The following is a 13,859-nucleotide window of genomic DNA, read 5'->3' on the forward strand; positions in this document are numbered from 1 at the left end:
AGCATCATTTTAGAAAGTTTCTGTTCATGATAATCACACTTACTAGGGAGTCTCATTGAACTCAGTCACACTTTGAGTAAACATGCTTTGGACTGCACTTCACATTTCTTGAATATATTTTTACTACATTTACTGTATCTAAAATCCAACTATATATTATCCTGATTTTAAGTGGATCAGTGCAATCCCTTGTCTGTCTACTAATAAAAAAATTCAACTGTGTTCAGTGGGGCTTACTTTCAGGTAATTGTGTTCAGGTTTGCAGCCAATGGGTTGGATCCCAATATTCCTTTATTATGACAAAAGTAGTGGGTGGAACTTTTTGGATCCAACACATTAGAGGAAAACCTCTTAAAAATTGTGGTACAATTCCTAGCATACTTTAAAATTCTGTTTCATCAATCACATTATGTTTTATTATCTTTCACTTGTTCCCTGGAAGTTGCATGCATTAATTTTTCTTTTGTTCATCTCATTGTCATCTTCATACTCTGTGGTAAATTGTAAATACAACCAGCCTCCGCTCCTTCAGTTCGGATAGGTCCTACACTTTGAACAGAAGTTCTTTTGCCCGGGACAGCATGATGATCGAAGAACTCTTGGTGCCCTCAAAGGATCCGGTGAGTTTTTTTAAATGATTCTTTGGTTTGGAGCATTTTATAGAAATAAATAAATGTTTTACCATGCAGCTTAGCCTCTCCTGCTAGAACATACATTATTTATGTTACAGTAGTGGGGTTCTGAAAGTTTATTTATTTATCAATTCTTTCAGTCAATCAAAGCTGAAATTTTAATCATAGAATCAAGCATCAATAGGTCAATCATGCCAAGTAATCCATTGGAAATTGCAGCCCTGGTAATGGTACTTTCTCCATCAATACTGAAATTATTGTCCCGTGTTTCAGAACAGTAGAAAAGAATGTAGAGCTTTTCTGAATTAATACAGAGTATGTTGTTTATTGGCAAAAGAAGATGGTTTCTTTTCATAATCTGAAAACCGTATATTGAGTATAATTGAATATGGTAGGGTTAGAGATAAATTTAACTTGAGAAACAGTGTTTGAATGCTACTTTTATACTGCTGAAATCTACAGGGCAAAATCAGTGCGGCTGCAATAAATTCGAGAATGGCTATTCAAGCTACATATAATTGCAGTTGTTTTCCAGCTTGGGAAAATTTCAATAAATAACAGTCTTTTCTTTCTCTGCTAAGTTAGTATTTTTAAAGGATGTTGGGCGCTAGCTTTTGCTTTATAACACAAAAGACCACAAAGCAAGGATGACTGATATATTGGTAAATGTGTTTGATCTATCAGAGTCGGGCAGTATCTGGATTTTGCATGCAATACAATAAGATTATTTTACATTGAATAGCCAATTTCTCTTTGGGAGAAAGGCATGTCCAATAATAGACAAGGCTTCTTTGTGTTAAATTGCTTTACAATGGCCATCCAGGTAATTATCTTCTTCAAGATATACCACTGAGGTTATGTGTTCTTCTTAAACTGGTTTTGTTGGAACATTTTTCTTGTTACAAGAGACAAAACTTAGGATAGAAGGCAACAACTGTCTCTGTCTGAGATGAATTTGTAGTAGTAACACCTGCATGTAGCCAGAACCTGATTGTCTAACTAGCATTGTGATGTCACCACATCACCAGATGATCTCCAATTGGCTTGGATTATGTAGTTGCCCTTGTCCAGCCCCTAGTGCCAAGCATTACTGAAAAGACCAGAGAGCTGTCCAGTCAGTACATGGGGAAGTATGTCAAAGATGCAGGGTGCTGCCCACCTCATCAGTAACGCCAAATTAAGAACTGAGAAGGATGTTGCTGCAGCAGTGGTTGGGATCTGGAGCACACAACAGTTCATGATTCCTTCTTCTGAGTAGGGTGCAGTGATAGAACGTCACATGCTGTTGGGTAGGCATTTTCCAGTCTGGGCTTTAGTTTGGATTCATGAGTGTTTTTGCTGCTGGTGTCTCAGGGGAGTGATTGGGGAGAGGTTCGGCATGGGAGGGGAGGGTGAACAGGCAGAATAGGTCACCCAATTTTGCAGACTTCCCAGGTGGCACATCTTCTAAGATGGTGATCTCTGGGAGTTGTACCTGTCCTGGTCTCTGTATGTGTTAGGTCTTGGGTGGGGCTCCTCTTCCTCTGGTGGTAATGATTGCAAACATTCTTAACAATAGGGTTTGGAGAAACCCTTTCGTCCAATTTACTTCCTTTTATAAACCTATCATTTACAGTTTTGCCACAAATTTTACGACCTCTGGGGTTCCTTTTGTTTCTCTCTCCTTATTGTCTCCCACTATTAAATTGTGAGCAGGGTTTGGTCTTTTTTAAAACAAACAAACAAACACCTGTGCTTGCTACTTAGTTTTGAGAGGCTGCAGATGAAACATTTTTGGAGTGTTCATTCATTTTCAGGCTCTGTTCTGCAGACAACTGCATGAATATGCCAGTGTATTTCTTCTGATTAAAAGAAGTTTCGCCCAGACAGTCAGAATATATAGCAGCTGGATAGCCAATTCTCATGCTGTAGAATAGGGTGTGTCTTTACAGATTGCTGTTTTCTGCAGGGAATATGAAAGAGTCCTTAATTCCCTGATGAAAGGGCTTTAAGAGAAGTGGCATTCATTAAAAGTTTAAATGTAGCATTCTTGTGCAGTGACCTGGATAGCAATATTTTGGTATTCCTGTCGTGCTTAGCAGGCTTGTGTGCCCACAGTGGCTTTCAGTATGCTTGAATTGCTATTCCTGACTTCCCTGATTTTGGCAGGAGTGGCAAATCTTAATTTTAACCCTCTTGTGAAGTGTATCATATTACCTGTAATCCGCTGATATGAGGGTCAGGTCAGCCACAAATAAGCCTTAGTTTAAAACAACAGCAATGACGACAACAAGAAATGTGTTTGGTGATGGTTCCAGTTAATGTGAAATAGGAAAATGCATTTAGGATTGTTTACGGCAGAGCTTTCCAAACTTTTCATGTTGGTGGCACGCTTTTAAGACATGCATCATTTTACAACACCATCATTCAGTTTTATCAGCAAACCGGAGGTTAAACTAACCCCTTTCCAGCCCCAGGAGGAGCACAGGGAGCTTTCACACGACACAACAGCACACTGCAGTTGACATACTAATGTGTTGTGACACGCAGTTTGGAAAGCTCTAGTTTACAGTATAGGGGCTAAAAGTATACAGGGATGGTCTGTAATACCGTAGTCCTCTGTGTTGATTTCTCAAAGCTTCCTTCCTTCAGCTAAAAACCTCCAGTATTTTTTCATTTTTTGAAATAGAAAATACCGAATACGTAACACTTCTTACCTAAACTGCTGCATGAACACACAATTGTTAATGAGGTATTTAATAAGAGATTTCACCCAGTTACTGAAAGGTCATTTTTTCATTTTTCAAATCCACTTTAATTGGACTCAGACGCCCACTGTGCTTTTTTAGTTTTAGATAAACGCGCACACACACACACACATTGAGGGCACTTGGGCAGGCTGGAATTCAATAGAACTACAACCCCTGTACTGTAGGAAAATATGTGGCGTATGAACTGCCGTAGATAGGAACATACAAAGCTGCCCCCCACTCAGACCATTGGTCCATCTAGCTCAGCATTAGCTACCAGGGTTTCCCAAACATTGGTCTCCAGCTGTTTTTGGAATTCCCATCATCCCTAGCCATCAGGAACAGTAGTCAGGGATGATGGGAATTGTAGTCCAAAAACAGCTGGAGAAAAAATGTTTGGGAAACCCTGGCAGTGACTCACTAGCATTTCAGACAGGATTTCCCAGCCGTGCCTCGAGATGTCAGGGACTGACCCTGGGACTTTCTGTGTGCAAACTCTGACACTGAGCTATGGCTCTTCCTACAACAATGTAAGAATACAATACTAAAATTAGCTTTGGGTTCAACTTCGGCATATGACTGAAGAAATTGTTTTCATAAAGATCTTCCTTGGAAATATACTGCAGCTTTTTTAATTAATGGCTTTTGGTGAACTATAAAAACATTTTTATTTTGCCCTGACATTAGTCTGGGTTGAATTTCGGTTCCCCTGCTTTTGAGTGGTTTTAGCTTTCTGTTACTACTTTTGATTATTTTATTGCATTGCATTTTATTGTTAAGATTAGAAGACGCCTTTGGTGTGGGCTGAAAGGTGGATTGTTGTTATTCTTTTTAGATAAATAGAATAGTTATTTAAAAGTGAAACGCTAAAAAGCAGGAGAAATGTAGAAGCAGGAATATTTGGCGCTTTCGTTTTTTATCTCGAAAATTCATCTTTGCAAAGGAAGGGAGAGGGCACTTTCCTAATCTGCAACCGGCTTCATCACCTTGGCTGCTCATCCCCATGCATAGCACATAGAGATGGAACTGATAAATTATTCCTGACATGGGAACCTGAAAATTATTTTTGAAACAGTCTGTGAGCTGGCCGGCTGGTTAATAATAGACACAAGAAGGTTTCATGTAAGTCAGGCCACAGTGGCTATCTTTATTCATGCTTTAAATGCAGTCAGAAAACAACTTATTTTTAATTTTCGCTGTACGTCGTTTGGAATGGGGTATTATGCTACTGCCAGAGAGGCCACTGTTATTTTTTTGGCCACCCTGACACTTTGTTTCTCAGGGTACTTGAGCTGGTTTGTCTGCTTTTGAGCACTAACAGACGTTGAGGTTAGGTGAGGCTTGAGGAGGTTTAACATTAGAATATATGGAAACAATATGTAGTTGTGACTCGGTCCCTTCTGAAAGCTACACTGTCTCCAGACTGACACTATTCTTTGGGTACTATTTAATTGTTTGCCAGCATGTTTTAGAGTGTGCAGTTAAAGTGAATTTGGCACTCTGGCAGGACAAGTCAACCTCCCCATCCCTTCTCCAAAATGGAACTTCTGGGGTAGGGAAAATGAAGGGAATACTTGCTGGAAAGTCTGAGATAATGGTGGTGCCAGGTGATATCATATAACCTCTGTTACCAATGCTCAATAAAAAGCAACACCGTATGACCTCTGTGCAAATTTTGTTTGTTTGGGGGGGGGGGAAACAAGATGAATGCTCAGTAAACAGGAAGAACTCATAGATTCTAGCTGGCCTGCAATATGACACAAAGAAGAAAAAAACAGCTCATTTAAATTGCCCTTTTAAAATTGCTCTTTTGTCTTGTTTGCTTGTTTTATGATGACTGCTCAAAGCCATTTCTCTTATCGTTCTGTATCCCCACCTGCCCATTCGCTAGTCTGGATCAAGTCTGGTTCAGGGCAGTAGAATTCTAGTTGCTTGTCTGCCCACCTCTCAACATTTGACATATGTAAAATAGCAAATACATGCATAGAGGGAGCAATCCAAGCACTGCCTTGAGGCACATGATGGAGTTTTACTTGTGAAGCTGCCTGGACAGTAGGTTGCTTGGAAACCATAGATCAGCACTGGGTTTAGGTTCCCCTGCACAGGATGCTGAGCTGAGGTGGCGCAAAATAATAATGAATAAAAAATGAATTATTGGGGGCACCAAATTTTGTCCTCGCTTAAGACGCCCTATTACCGAAGTCCTTCCCTGCATAGATATAAGTAAACCACTTTAAGGAACAGAAAGGTATAAATATTTCAAGGGCAGAATATATAGCCTTGGTGGTGTGCACACAATCTCCTCCACTCCACCCCTGGTTTTGAGGGACAAGGATCAGATCACACATTATCAAGTGCATGTACCATTTCAATGGGAGGCAGGTGGGACCTGAATCCACAGCCACAACAAATATTGAATATACCCAGTTTGTCTAAACTTGTCAATGTGTATTCTGTGTTTAGTGCAGAGATTGTTACTGGGGTCCCCATTGAAATGCCATGGATAGCATACTTGTTTATCGTTCTTTCAAATCACTGCTCCCTCTGAGCTCATTTTGTTGCATAGTGGTCAAGAGTGTCAGTCTAGGACTGGGGAGATGCAGGTTCAAATCACCATTCAACCCTGAAGGTGACCTAGAATAAAATAAGGTGATAGACCAAGGCAGGATATAACTGTAATAATAAACAAAATGGGCACTACCATGATCTAGGCTGCTATGTCCTACACAAACAAGGTTTGTAAAGTAATTAAAGTGATTGGGGTGTGTGTGTGTGTGAAAGAGAGAGAGAGAGAGAGAGAGAATGATTGCAGGTGTTACAAGTGCTAATAAAAGGTCGATTTTATTACTCAGTTGTGATATACCACAGGAAATGCTTTACTTTTCTCTCTCTGCTGAGTTAATATTTCTTCTCTTTCATCTCTTTCAAGCATCTGACGTTTCCAAGAGAATTTGACTCTGATTCGCTCAGGCACTATAGCTGGGCCGCAGACACCTTGGACAATGTCAATCTTGTCTCCAGCCCCATCCATTCTGGGTGAGTTACCTGAAGGATTTCTCTCATGTCATTATATATGAAATGAAGCAATAGATGGGGGGTAGTCGGGAAATAGCCCTGGTGAAACTTCCATTTCTGTTTCCCCCAAAGCCAGTGACTACAGTGTAAGCATTATCGGAACAACCAACGAACACCAATGCATGATATGTTTTAAAGTCACAGGATTCCTCTTGGGAGTTTACGCTGCCATAAAAAGGGATGATGCATTTTCCGAGAGAGAGAGGGGGGGGGAGAGAGAAAGCTTCTCCACATATTTGTCCTGGATATCCCAGCATTCCCTCAGTCTCAGTCCTGGCTACGAGAACTGCTGCTGAGATAGCAGCATCATGCATTTCCAGTTGTGGTTCTTGATACAGCCACAGACATATGCAAGTAATATAATAATAATAATAATAATAATAATAATAATAATAATAATAATAATAATAAATTTATTATTTATATCCTCGCCCATCTGACTGGGTGGAAGCTGGAGGTACCACTGCATGTCCCAACCCAACCCATAGGTATGCCGAGGATCTGGGAGCCACTTAGCAGAGTTTTTTCAAAACAGAGATACGTATCTTTGTGTAAACTGCTTTGAGGGTGGTTGTTTATATACTGTTTAAAGTCATCTTTATCTTATGAAATAAATAAAATAAAAGTGTCCTCCTTACTCTCTTTGGACATGCAGGAGAGTGGCTTCTGAAAGCATTCCCCTGACTTTAAATTTGGGAAGAAGGAGCCTCATAAATTATCAGGATCTGAATATTCACACAGAAATTGCTTCTATATAATGAGAACTTCTGATGCCGTTTTTTAAATAAAATAAAATAAAAATATTATGTTGGGACAATATGTAACAGAAACACTATGCATACATTGAACTTCTTTGCTTCTCGTACAACAAAAGAAAAAGAAGAGAAAATTTAAAAATAAGGAAGAGTAAAGAAGGGGACAGAAAAATGAGAGAAATACCGGGGGGGGGGTGCTTTAGAAAAAAAACCCTCTATAATACCATGAATAAATTAAAAGGAAAAATAGTGTTACTTACTTTGCCATTCCAGAAATATAAAAACATTTCCCTAGCTAACACGGCCAGTGGTCAGGGATTATGGGAGTTGTAGTTCCAAAACATCTGGAGAGCCAAGGTTGCCTATGCCTGTTTTAGAGGCTTACATAGCAATGTTTAAGACTTAAGTTCTGTATTAGCATTTGTTTTTCTCTAGAGTTCATGTCTACACAAATAGGAATAAACGAACAGTATGAACTCATGGAGCCCATCAGTGGTAGGATGTAAATAATGTAAGGATCAGGTTTTGAAATGCCCACAAAGGATATTTCCTTTTTTTTTAAATGATAAAAATACAAATACAGCATACTATAATACTACAGCTGGAAGAAGAAGAAAATCACTCAAAGTGGGCAATTGTACATACTTCTTCGTGAACTTTCCTTTGTTTTTATTACCAGCATTCCCTATTATAGCTCAGATGATGAACTTTAAATCAGTGTATTCCAATAGAATAAATATATTGGTCTACGAAACCTCAACACACTTGTGTTTTATTTAACTTTGTCGATGTGGAGAGAGAGTCCCCAACAGAAAATACATTCAAAATACGATCACAGTATTGTGGGTGACATTCATATTCTTAGCTGACACACCCTGTAGCCTATTAAAATAGATAGCATGCAATTGCACTTGAATGACTGCAGCTCATGTTACTGATGCAAGTGAGGGAGACGCTTCAAAGAGGTGTTGACTCCTTCTACTTGAAGCTTTAAATAGGGGTAGGCAACCTAAGGCCCATGGGCCGGTTGCAGCCCAATTGCCTTCTCAATCCGGCCTGCGGACAGCCCAGGAATCAGTGTGTTTTAACATGAGTTGAATGTATCCTTTTATTTAAAACTAGTGGAATTCAGCCCGTTTAGAAACGGGCGCTAGAACGCTGCTCTCGTGCAGCGCCGGAGCTTCGGAGGTCTCCAAAGCACCCCCCCGCTTCTCACCCCCCCCCCCGCCTCGCCGCGGACCTGTCCTTGCTGTCGGCGGCAGAGGGACAGGAACAAAGGAGGAGAAAGCAGCCCTTTCTCCTCCTTCCTTCCTCTCCCTCCGCCGCCGCCAGCCCTTTCTGTTGGTGGTGAGGGGAGAGGAACGAACGGAGAGAAAGCAGCCCTTTCTCTCCGTTCGTTCCCCTCCCACCACCGCCGACAGAAAGCACAGATCCCGGGGTTGCCGGCTCTGTCGGGTGGGGGGAGGGAGAAGCAATCCGATCCTCTGCTTCTCCCTTCCCCCACCTGACAGAGCCAAATGCCGGCTCTGTTGGGCAGGGGAAGGGAGAAGCCGAAGACCGATCAGATCTTCTGCTTCTCCCTCCCCCCCACCCGACAGAGCCAGCAACCCCGCAGCGGGGGCTTCTCACCGTTTGCCTTCCCCCCAGGGGGAGGCAAACGGCGAAAAACCCCGCCACGCCATACTTCGGCTCCGGGACTGGCTTGGCGGTGGCGGGAAGAAGGGGAGGAATTCCTCCCCTTCTTCCCGCCGCTGCCAAGCCAGTCCCCGAGCCGAAGTGCGGCGCGGCGGGTGCTTTTCGCCGTTTGCCTCCCCCTTCACTCCGGGAAGTCAAACGGCGAAAAGCCCCCGCCGCGCCGCACTTCGGCTTGGGGACTGGCTTGGCGGCGGCGGGAAAAAGAGGAGGAATTCCTCCTCTTCTTCCCGCCGCCGCCAAGCCAAAGCCGGCTTCCCTCGGCGCCCGCTGCCGCTTCGGCCGAGGAAGCGCCGTCCCATGCCGGAGGTGCGCGGCAAGGCTGCCGGGGGGAGCGCTTCTTTCCCCCGCCGCCTCGCCGCGCACCTCCAGCATGAGACTGGGCTTCGGAGCGGCGGTTGGCGGAGCGGCGGTTGGCCGTTGTCCCTCCGTCCAATCCCTGTGTCTCTGGGGTACATGCGCAGTACCCCAGGGACACACGGGACAACTGGACGCAGGGACAACATGGACATTATTATATAGGATGCATCGCTGGGTTATTTGTGGGGCTTGCCTGGTGTTTTTCATGAGTAGAATGTGTGCTTTTATTGAAAATGCATATCTGGGTTATTTGTGGGGCATAGGAATTCATTCATTTCCCCCCAAAAAATATAGTCCGGCCCACCACACGGTCTGAGGGATGCTGGACCGGCCCACGGCTGAAAAAGGTTGCTGACCCCTGCTGTAAAGGTTAACTGTTAACTTGGAAACATGCAGATTCATTGAAACACCACCAAATGTCTGACAGATTCTCAAAAATGTAGATCCTGGGAAATTACAGGAATTGGAGATGTGGCAATAAGCAAATGCACCCAACTTCATGAAATGGGTATTGCTGTTTCTTCACAATGGAAGACTTTATATACAATGTCATGATTTCTAATTTGGATAAATTGTTAACAGGTCTTAATTACCCATTTCCTTGCTGTAAATTGAGGCTACTGTGTTAGCTAGACACATCACGGGCCACCATAGCAAATTTGGCTGCCACTGCAGGCCCTTTCACAACCACCCCACCCAGAATGCCTTGCTCCAAGTGCAGGAAACACACGTACAGTAGTACCTTGGTTCTCAAACTTAATCCATTCCGGAAGTCCATTCCAAAACCAAAGCATTCTAAAACCAAGGCATGCTTACCCATAGAAAGTAATGCAAAACGGATTAATCAGTTCCAAGCTTTTAAAAACAACCCCTAAAACAGCAATTTAACATGAATTTTGCTATCTAACGAGACCATTGATCCATAAAATGAAATCAATAATCAATGTACTGTCCTATAAAATAAACAAGGCAGTATTGTAGATGATATAAAAAAAATAAAAAAAATTCTTACCTGCACTGATGATAGTCACTGTTAGGATGGGGGGCTTTTATCCATTTCCGCAGTCACACAGTCAATCAATCAGTAGCTGAACTGGGTTCCACACAGTCACAAAAACAAATTAACTGAGAAAGCCTCAAAATCGAAAATGCAAAATAAATAGCAAAAATAAAAGCACCAAACTTAATCCGTCCTGGAAGTCAGTTTGACTTCTAAAATGTTCGAAAACCAAGACACAGCTTCTCACTGGTACAAGCGAAACCGGAAACAATAGGCGACAGCCACATTGGACATTTGACTTCCAAAAACCATTTGAAAACCGGAACACTTACTTCCAGGTTTTCGGTGTTTGGGTACCAAGGCGTTTGAGATCCAAGATACCACTGTACATGGTCCTTCCTAGAGCAAGGCAGAAGGGTATGATGTGGAGAGCTTCCTAGGTGGGCAGGAGGCAATGAGATCGGCCTCTGGGGGGCACCAATTTGTGACCCTCCACTTGAGCACTTGCCTCATTCTGCCTAATGGAAGGGCCCTAATTGTTCTAATATGTCCCACTGATTTCAGTGGGTCTACTCTCAGCATGACTGATTTTGAATCCAACCCATTGGATTTACTCAATTCATTACCCATTCACATCATCATTATCATGATTTACATTATTATCTTGGTCTTCCTTTAAGGAGCTAAGAAAAAACCCACCCCTCTATCCTCCCATCATCCATAGAGGGGGAGGCTGGGAGATAGCAGTTGGTCACAAGATCCCCTAGTGAGCTTTCCACTAGGACCATTTTGCATAATTCCACCTCTGCCCCAGATATTCACAACCTACAGAAAAGTAAAGTAGCAATACACAAGTGTTAGTACTAAAAGGCCAATGCCGTGAAACACTCAGCTTTCCGGCATGTAAACTTATATGTACTCTTGAAATTAATTTTTTTTACTATGGTTTTTTTTTTAAAGTAGACCTTACTGCTCTAGTAATGATAGAAGAATTAGAAAGGTTAGGTCTAAAATTATCAATACACAATTGCTCCTTTATTACATTACATTCTAATATCCACAATATTTGGGAAATGTGATGTTGAGCTTCTGACACATAATCAACACCAGCTTTATTAATTGACTGAAAACCAGCTGCCATATTCAGGCACAACAGTGGCTTTCCCCCATGCCTGCTAACGCAAGTCCCAGGTCCCTGCTTCTCTACAACCCCAGTTTGTGGTAGGTGGAGAGAGACTGAGTCTGTTCTGTCAGGCATGGAGCCAGCACTCCTAGTGTGTTGGAAGCAGCATGAGTGCAGTGCTCTGCTGCAGGAGCCAATCAGCAGCAGCAGCAATTTGCTCCCAGGGGGAGGGGCCAGGGACTGGGCCAGAAAGTGAACTTTCTCTCTGTGGCCTGGTCCCAGGGCATGAATTGGAGGCTTGGCTTGTGGCTTCCAACAGTACTATCACTGACTTTCCCCCCTGCCCTCCCTCAAATCTGGGCATCAGTTTGCTGTGTAGCTGGGAAGGGATTTTACCTAGGAAACGCAGTGGGGCTCTGCATTACACTGCAGGGTTTTTGCCTTCCTCCCAGCAACTTTCCTTCTTGCTCCATTCTTTTGACATTTGTCACAACTAACAATTGGAGCTGCATGAAGAATTGAGCTGGACCCAAGCAAGCATTAGCAGAGGTGGATATGTTGCTGTCCCAGTGTGTGATCTCCTTAAGGTGTGTTGAGGTGTCACTAGAAGAGCTTAGCCCCAAATTGTGAAGAGGGGAGGCGGGACTGGTATGGCTGCTATGCTTCAGGTTGGTTGAGGGAGCCACATTATCCATTCATACCATGGTGGGTCTGCTAGTTATGCAACTCCCGTCAAGGTGTTCCTGCTAATCAGGCTGGGAAGGTGACACTGGCCAGCAATGAAGCTGCTCAATGAAAGGATTCTGCTCACTGTCACACCAGACTCTGTTTGCTGTAGCCAATCAAGTGGTGGCGAGTTATCCCCATTGCAGCTTACATATTGTTACTCAGTCGTGCATCCTAATGGTGCTGCGTCCCCCAACCCTGATTTCTTAAAAGATGTGCATTACCCTTGCCGGCACAATTACTAATTAGAATACTTTCATTTATACATACTAAGTGGTGTTGGCCCTCTTTAGCAAATATTTAAAATGCAATTAAATGCATATTTTATATTACAGAACACACACGTTTCCTCTGCTCTGATCAAACTGAAAAGCTTTGCTTTTGTTATTATTTTGCCTTTGCTTATGATCGACATTTTCTGTTGCTGGCTTCTAATTATCTCACATTAATTTTTTTCCAATTTGCTTTCTAAATTATTTTGCAGCTATTCCTCTCCACTCCCCCAGTATGATTCAAGGTGATGACACTGTCTGTGACTCCTTGTTTTGCTTCTATGTGTTTATTTTTTTTTCTCCACAGTTGAAATGTGCCTAGATGGTTTTTAGTGCATCTTATTTCCCAGCCCTTTCTACCTTTTATTGTAGACATCCCACTTGTTTGTTTGTTTGTTTGTTTGTATAGTTTTTAGCGGTTGTCCTGTAGCTCAAGTCATTTACCTGGCAATAATTTAGACGATCATCAACTACTAATTGTGTTCTTACAGACTGTGCATGATGTGCTCAAAAACATAATGGGATAGTAATGTGTAAACTAGTGGGGGGAAGAGTAGAGTTTTACTGGCAGGTGAGTTTGGACAAAATATATAGAAGAAGCATTTTTAAAGGACAAGAAACAGTTGTTGAATTTGCCACTGATGTGCTGCAAGAGAGTACCATGGTACATTAGTTGTATTCACAGGGTGGGCATACTGTAGAATCTGCAGGTGGCTGGGCAGCAAGATTGGCCTCTGAAACTCTTAGAACAGTGAGGGGAACCCTGTGGCCTTCCCAATGTTGTTGAACACCAACTCCCATCAGCCATAGCCAGCGGGGGTCAAGGGTGATAGGTGTTGTAGGACAGCAACAACATCTGTAGTCACAGGTTCCCCACCCCTGCCTTAGAATATACATTAAAAGTATCATTCAGCCTCATGCCTTGTTTGTGCATGCACATGAGTTGTGTTTATTAGAGTTTGAAAGTAAAAGCGAGTCACTTTCAAACAAATGCACAATTTCTGCCCAATATATATATAAGATAATGTAATTCCTATCCTTATGACAAATAGGTATGGGGTGGGGGTGGGGGTAGAATACATATATATTTCAAGGCCTGCTTGGACATGTATGAAATATGTTGCACCCACCCTCCTGGGTCTGTACTATAAGAGGTGGCGGCAGACATTTCCATCAATACCAGAGCACAGAAACCATTCACTCTCCGGAAAGAAAATAAACAGGTGTATATGGGAGATACTAATGGGGTTAAATCTTCTCCCTGCTCCTAGTGGTACCATCTATGCTGAATCAAATCTGCTCATGTTAGAATAGTGCCATCCTGGATTTTGTTGGTCCGAGTAGAGCAGTGTTCTTCAACCTTGGGTTCCAAGATTTTCTTGGAAATTTTGTTTGAGGCTGCACTGCTCATAGAGGGTGATGCCCAATGGGCCTTGCCCATGCCCTGAGCTTATTATATTATATTATATTATATTATATTATATTATATTATATT

At 42.5% G+C, this 13,859-nt stretch overlaps 1 protein-coding gene across 12 annotated transcripts in view; it reads left to right on the top strand.

Moving 5' to 3' along the window:
- Nucleotides 1-13,859, top strand: part of ANK3 (ankyrin 3) — a 209,477-nt gene that overhangs the window by 148,406 nt on the left and 47,212 nt on the right. For 11 of the 12 annotated variants that reach the window (XM_060274961.1, XM_060274954.1, XM_060274956.1 and 8 more), the window contains 2 exons: nucleotides 518-620; nucleotides 6,291-6,397. In XM_060274961.1, coding sequence (XP_060130944.1) covers nucleotides 518-620; nucleotides 6,291-6,397 — 210 coding nt within the window. The remainder of the gene's footprint in view (nucleotides 1-517; nucleotides 621-6,290; nucleotides 6,398-13,859) is intronic. The other variant, XM_060274958.1, reaches the window with a different exon arrangement.

This window comes from Zootoca vivipara, chromosome 5, assembly GCF_963506605.1.
Source record: "Zootoca vivipara chromosome 5, rZooViv1.1, whole genome shotgun sequence".
Lineage (NCBI taxonomy): Eukaryota > Metazoa > Chordata > Lepidosauria > Squamata > Lacertidae > Zootoca > Zootoca vivipara.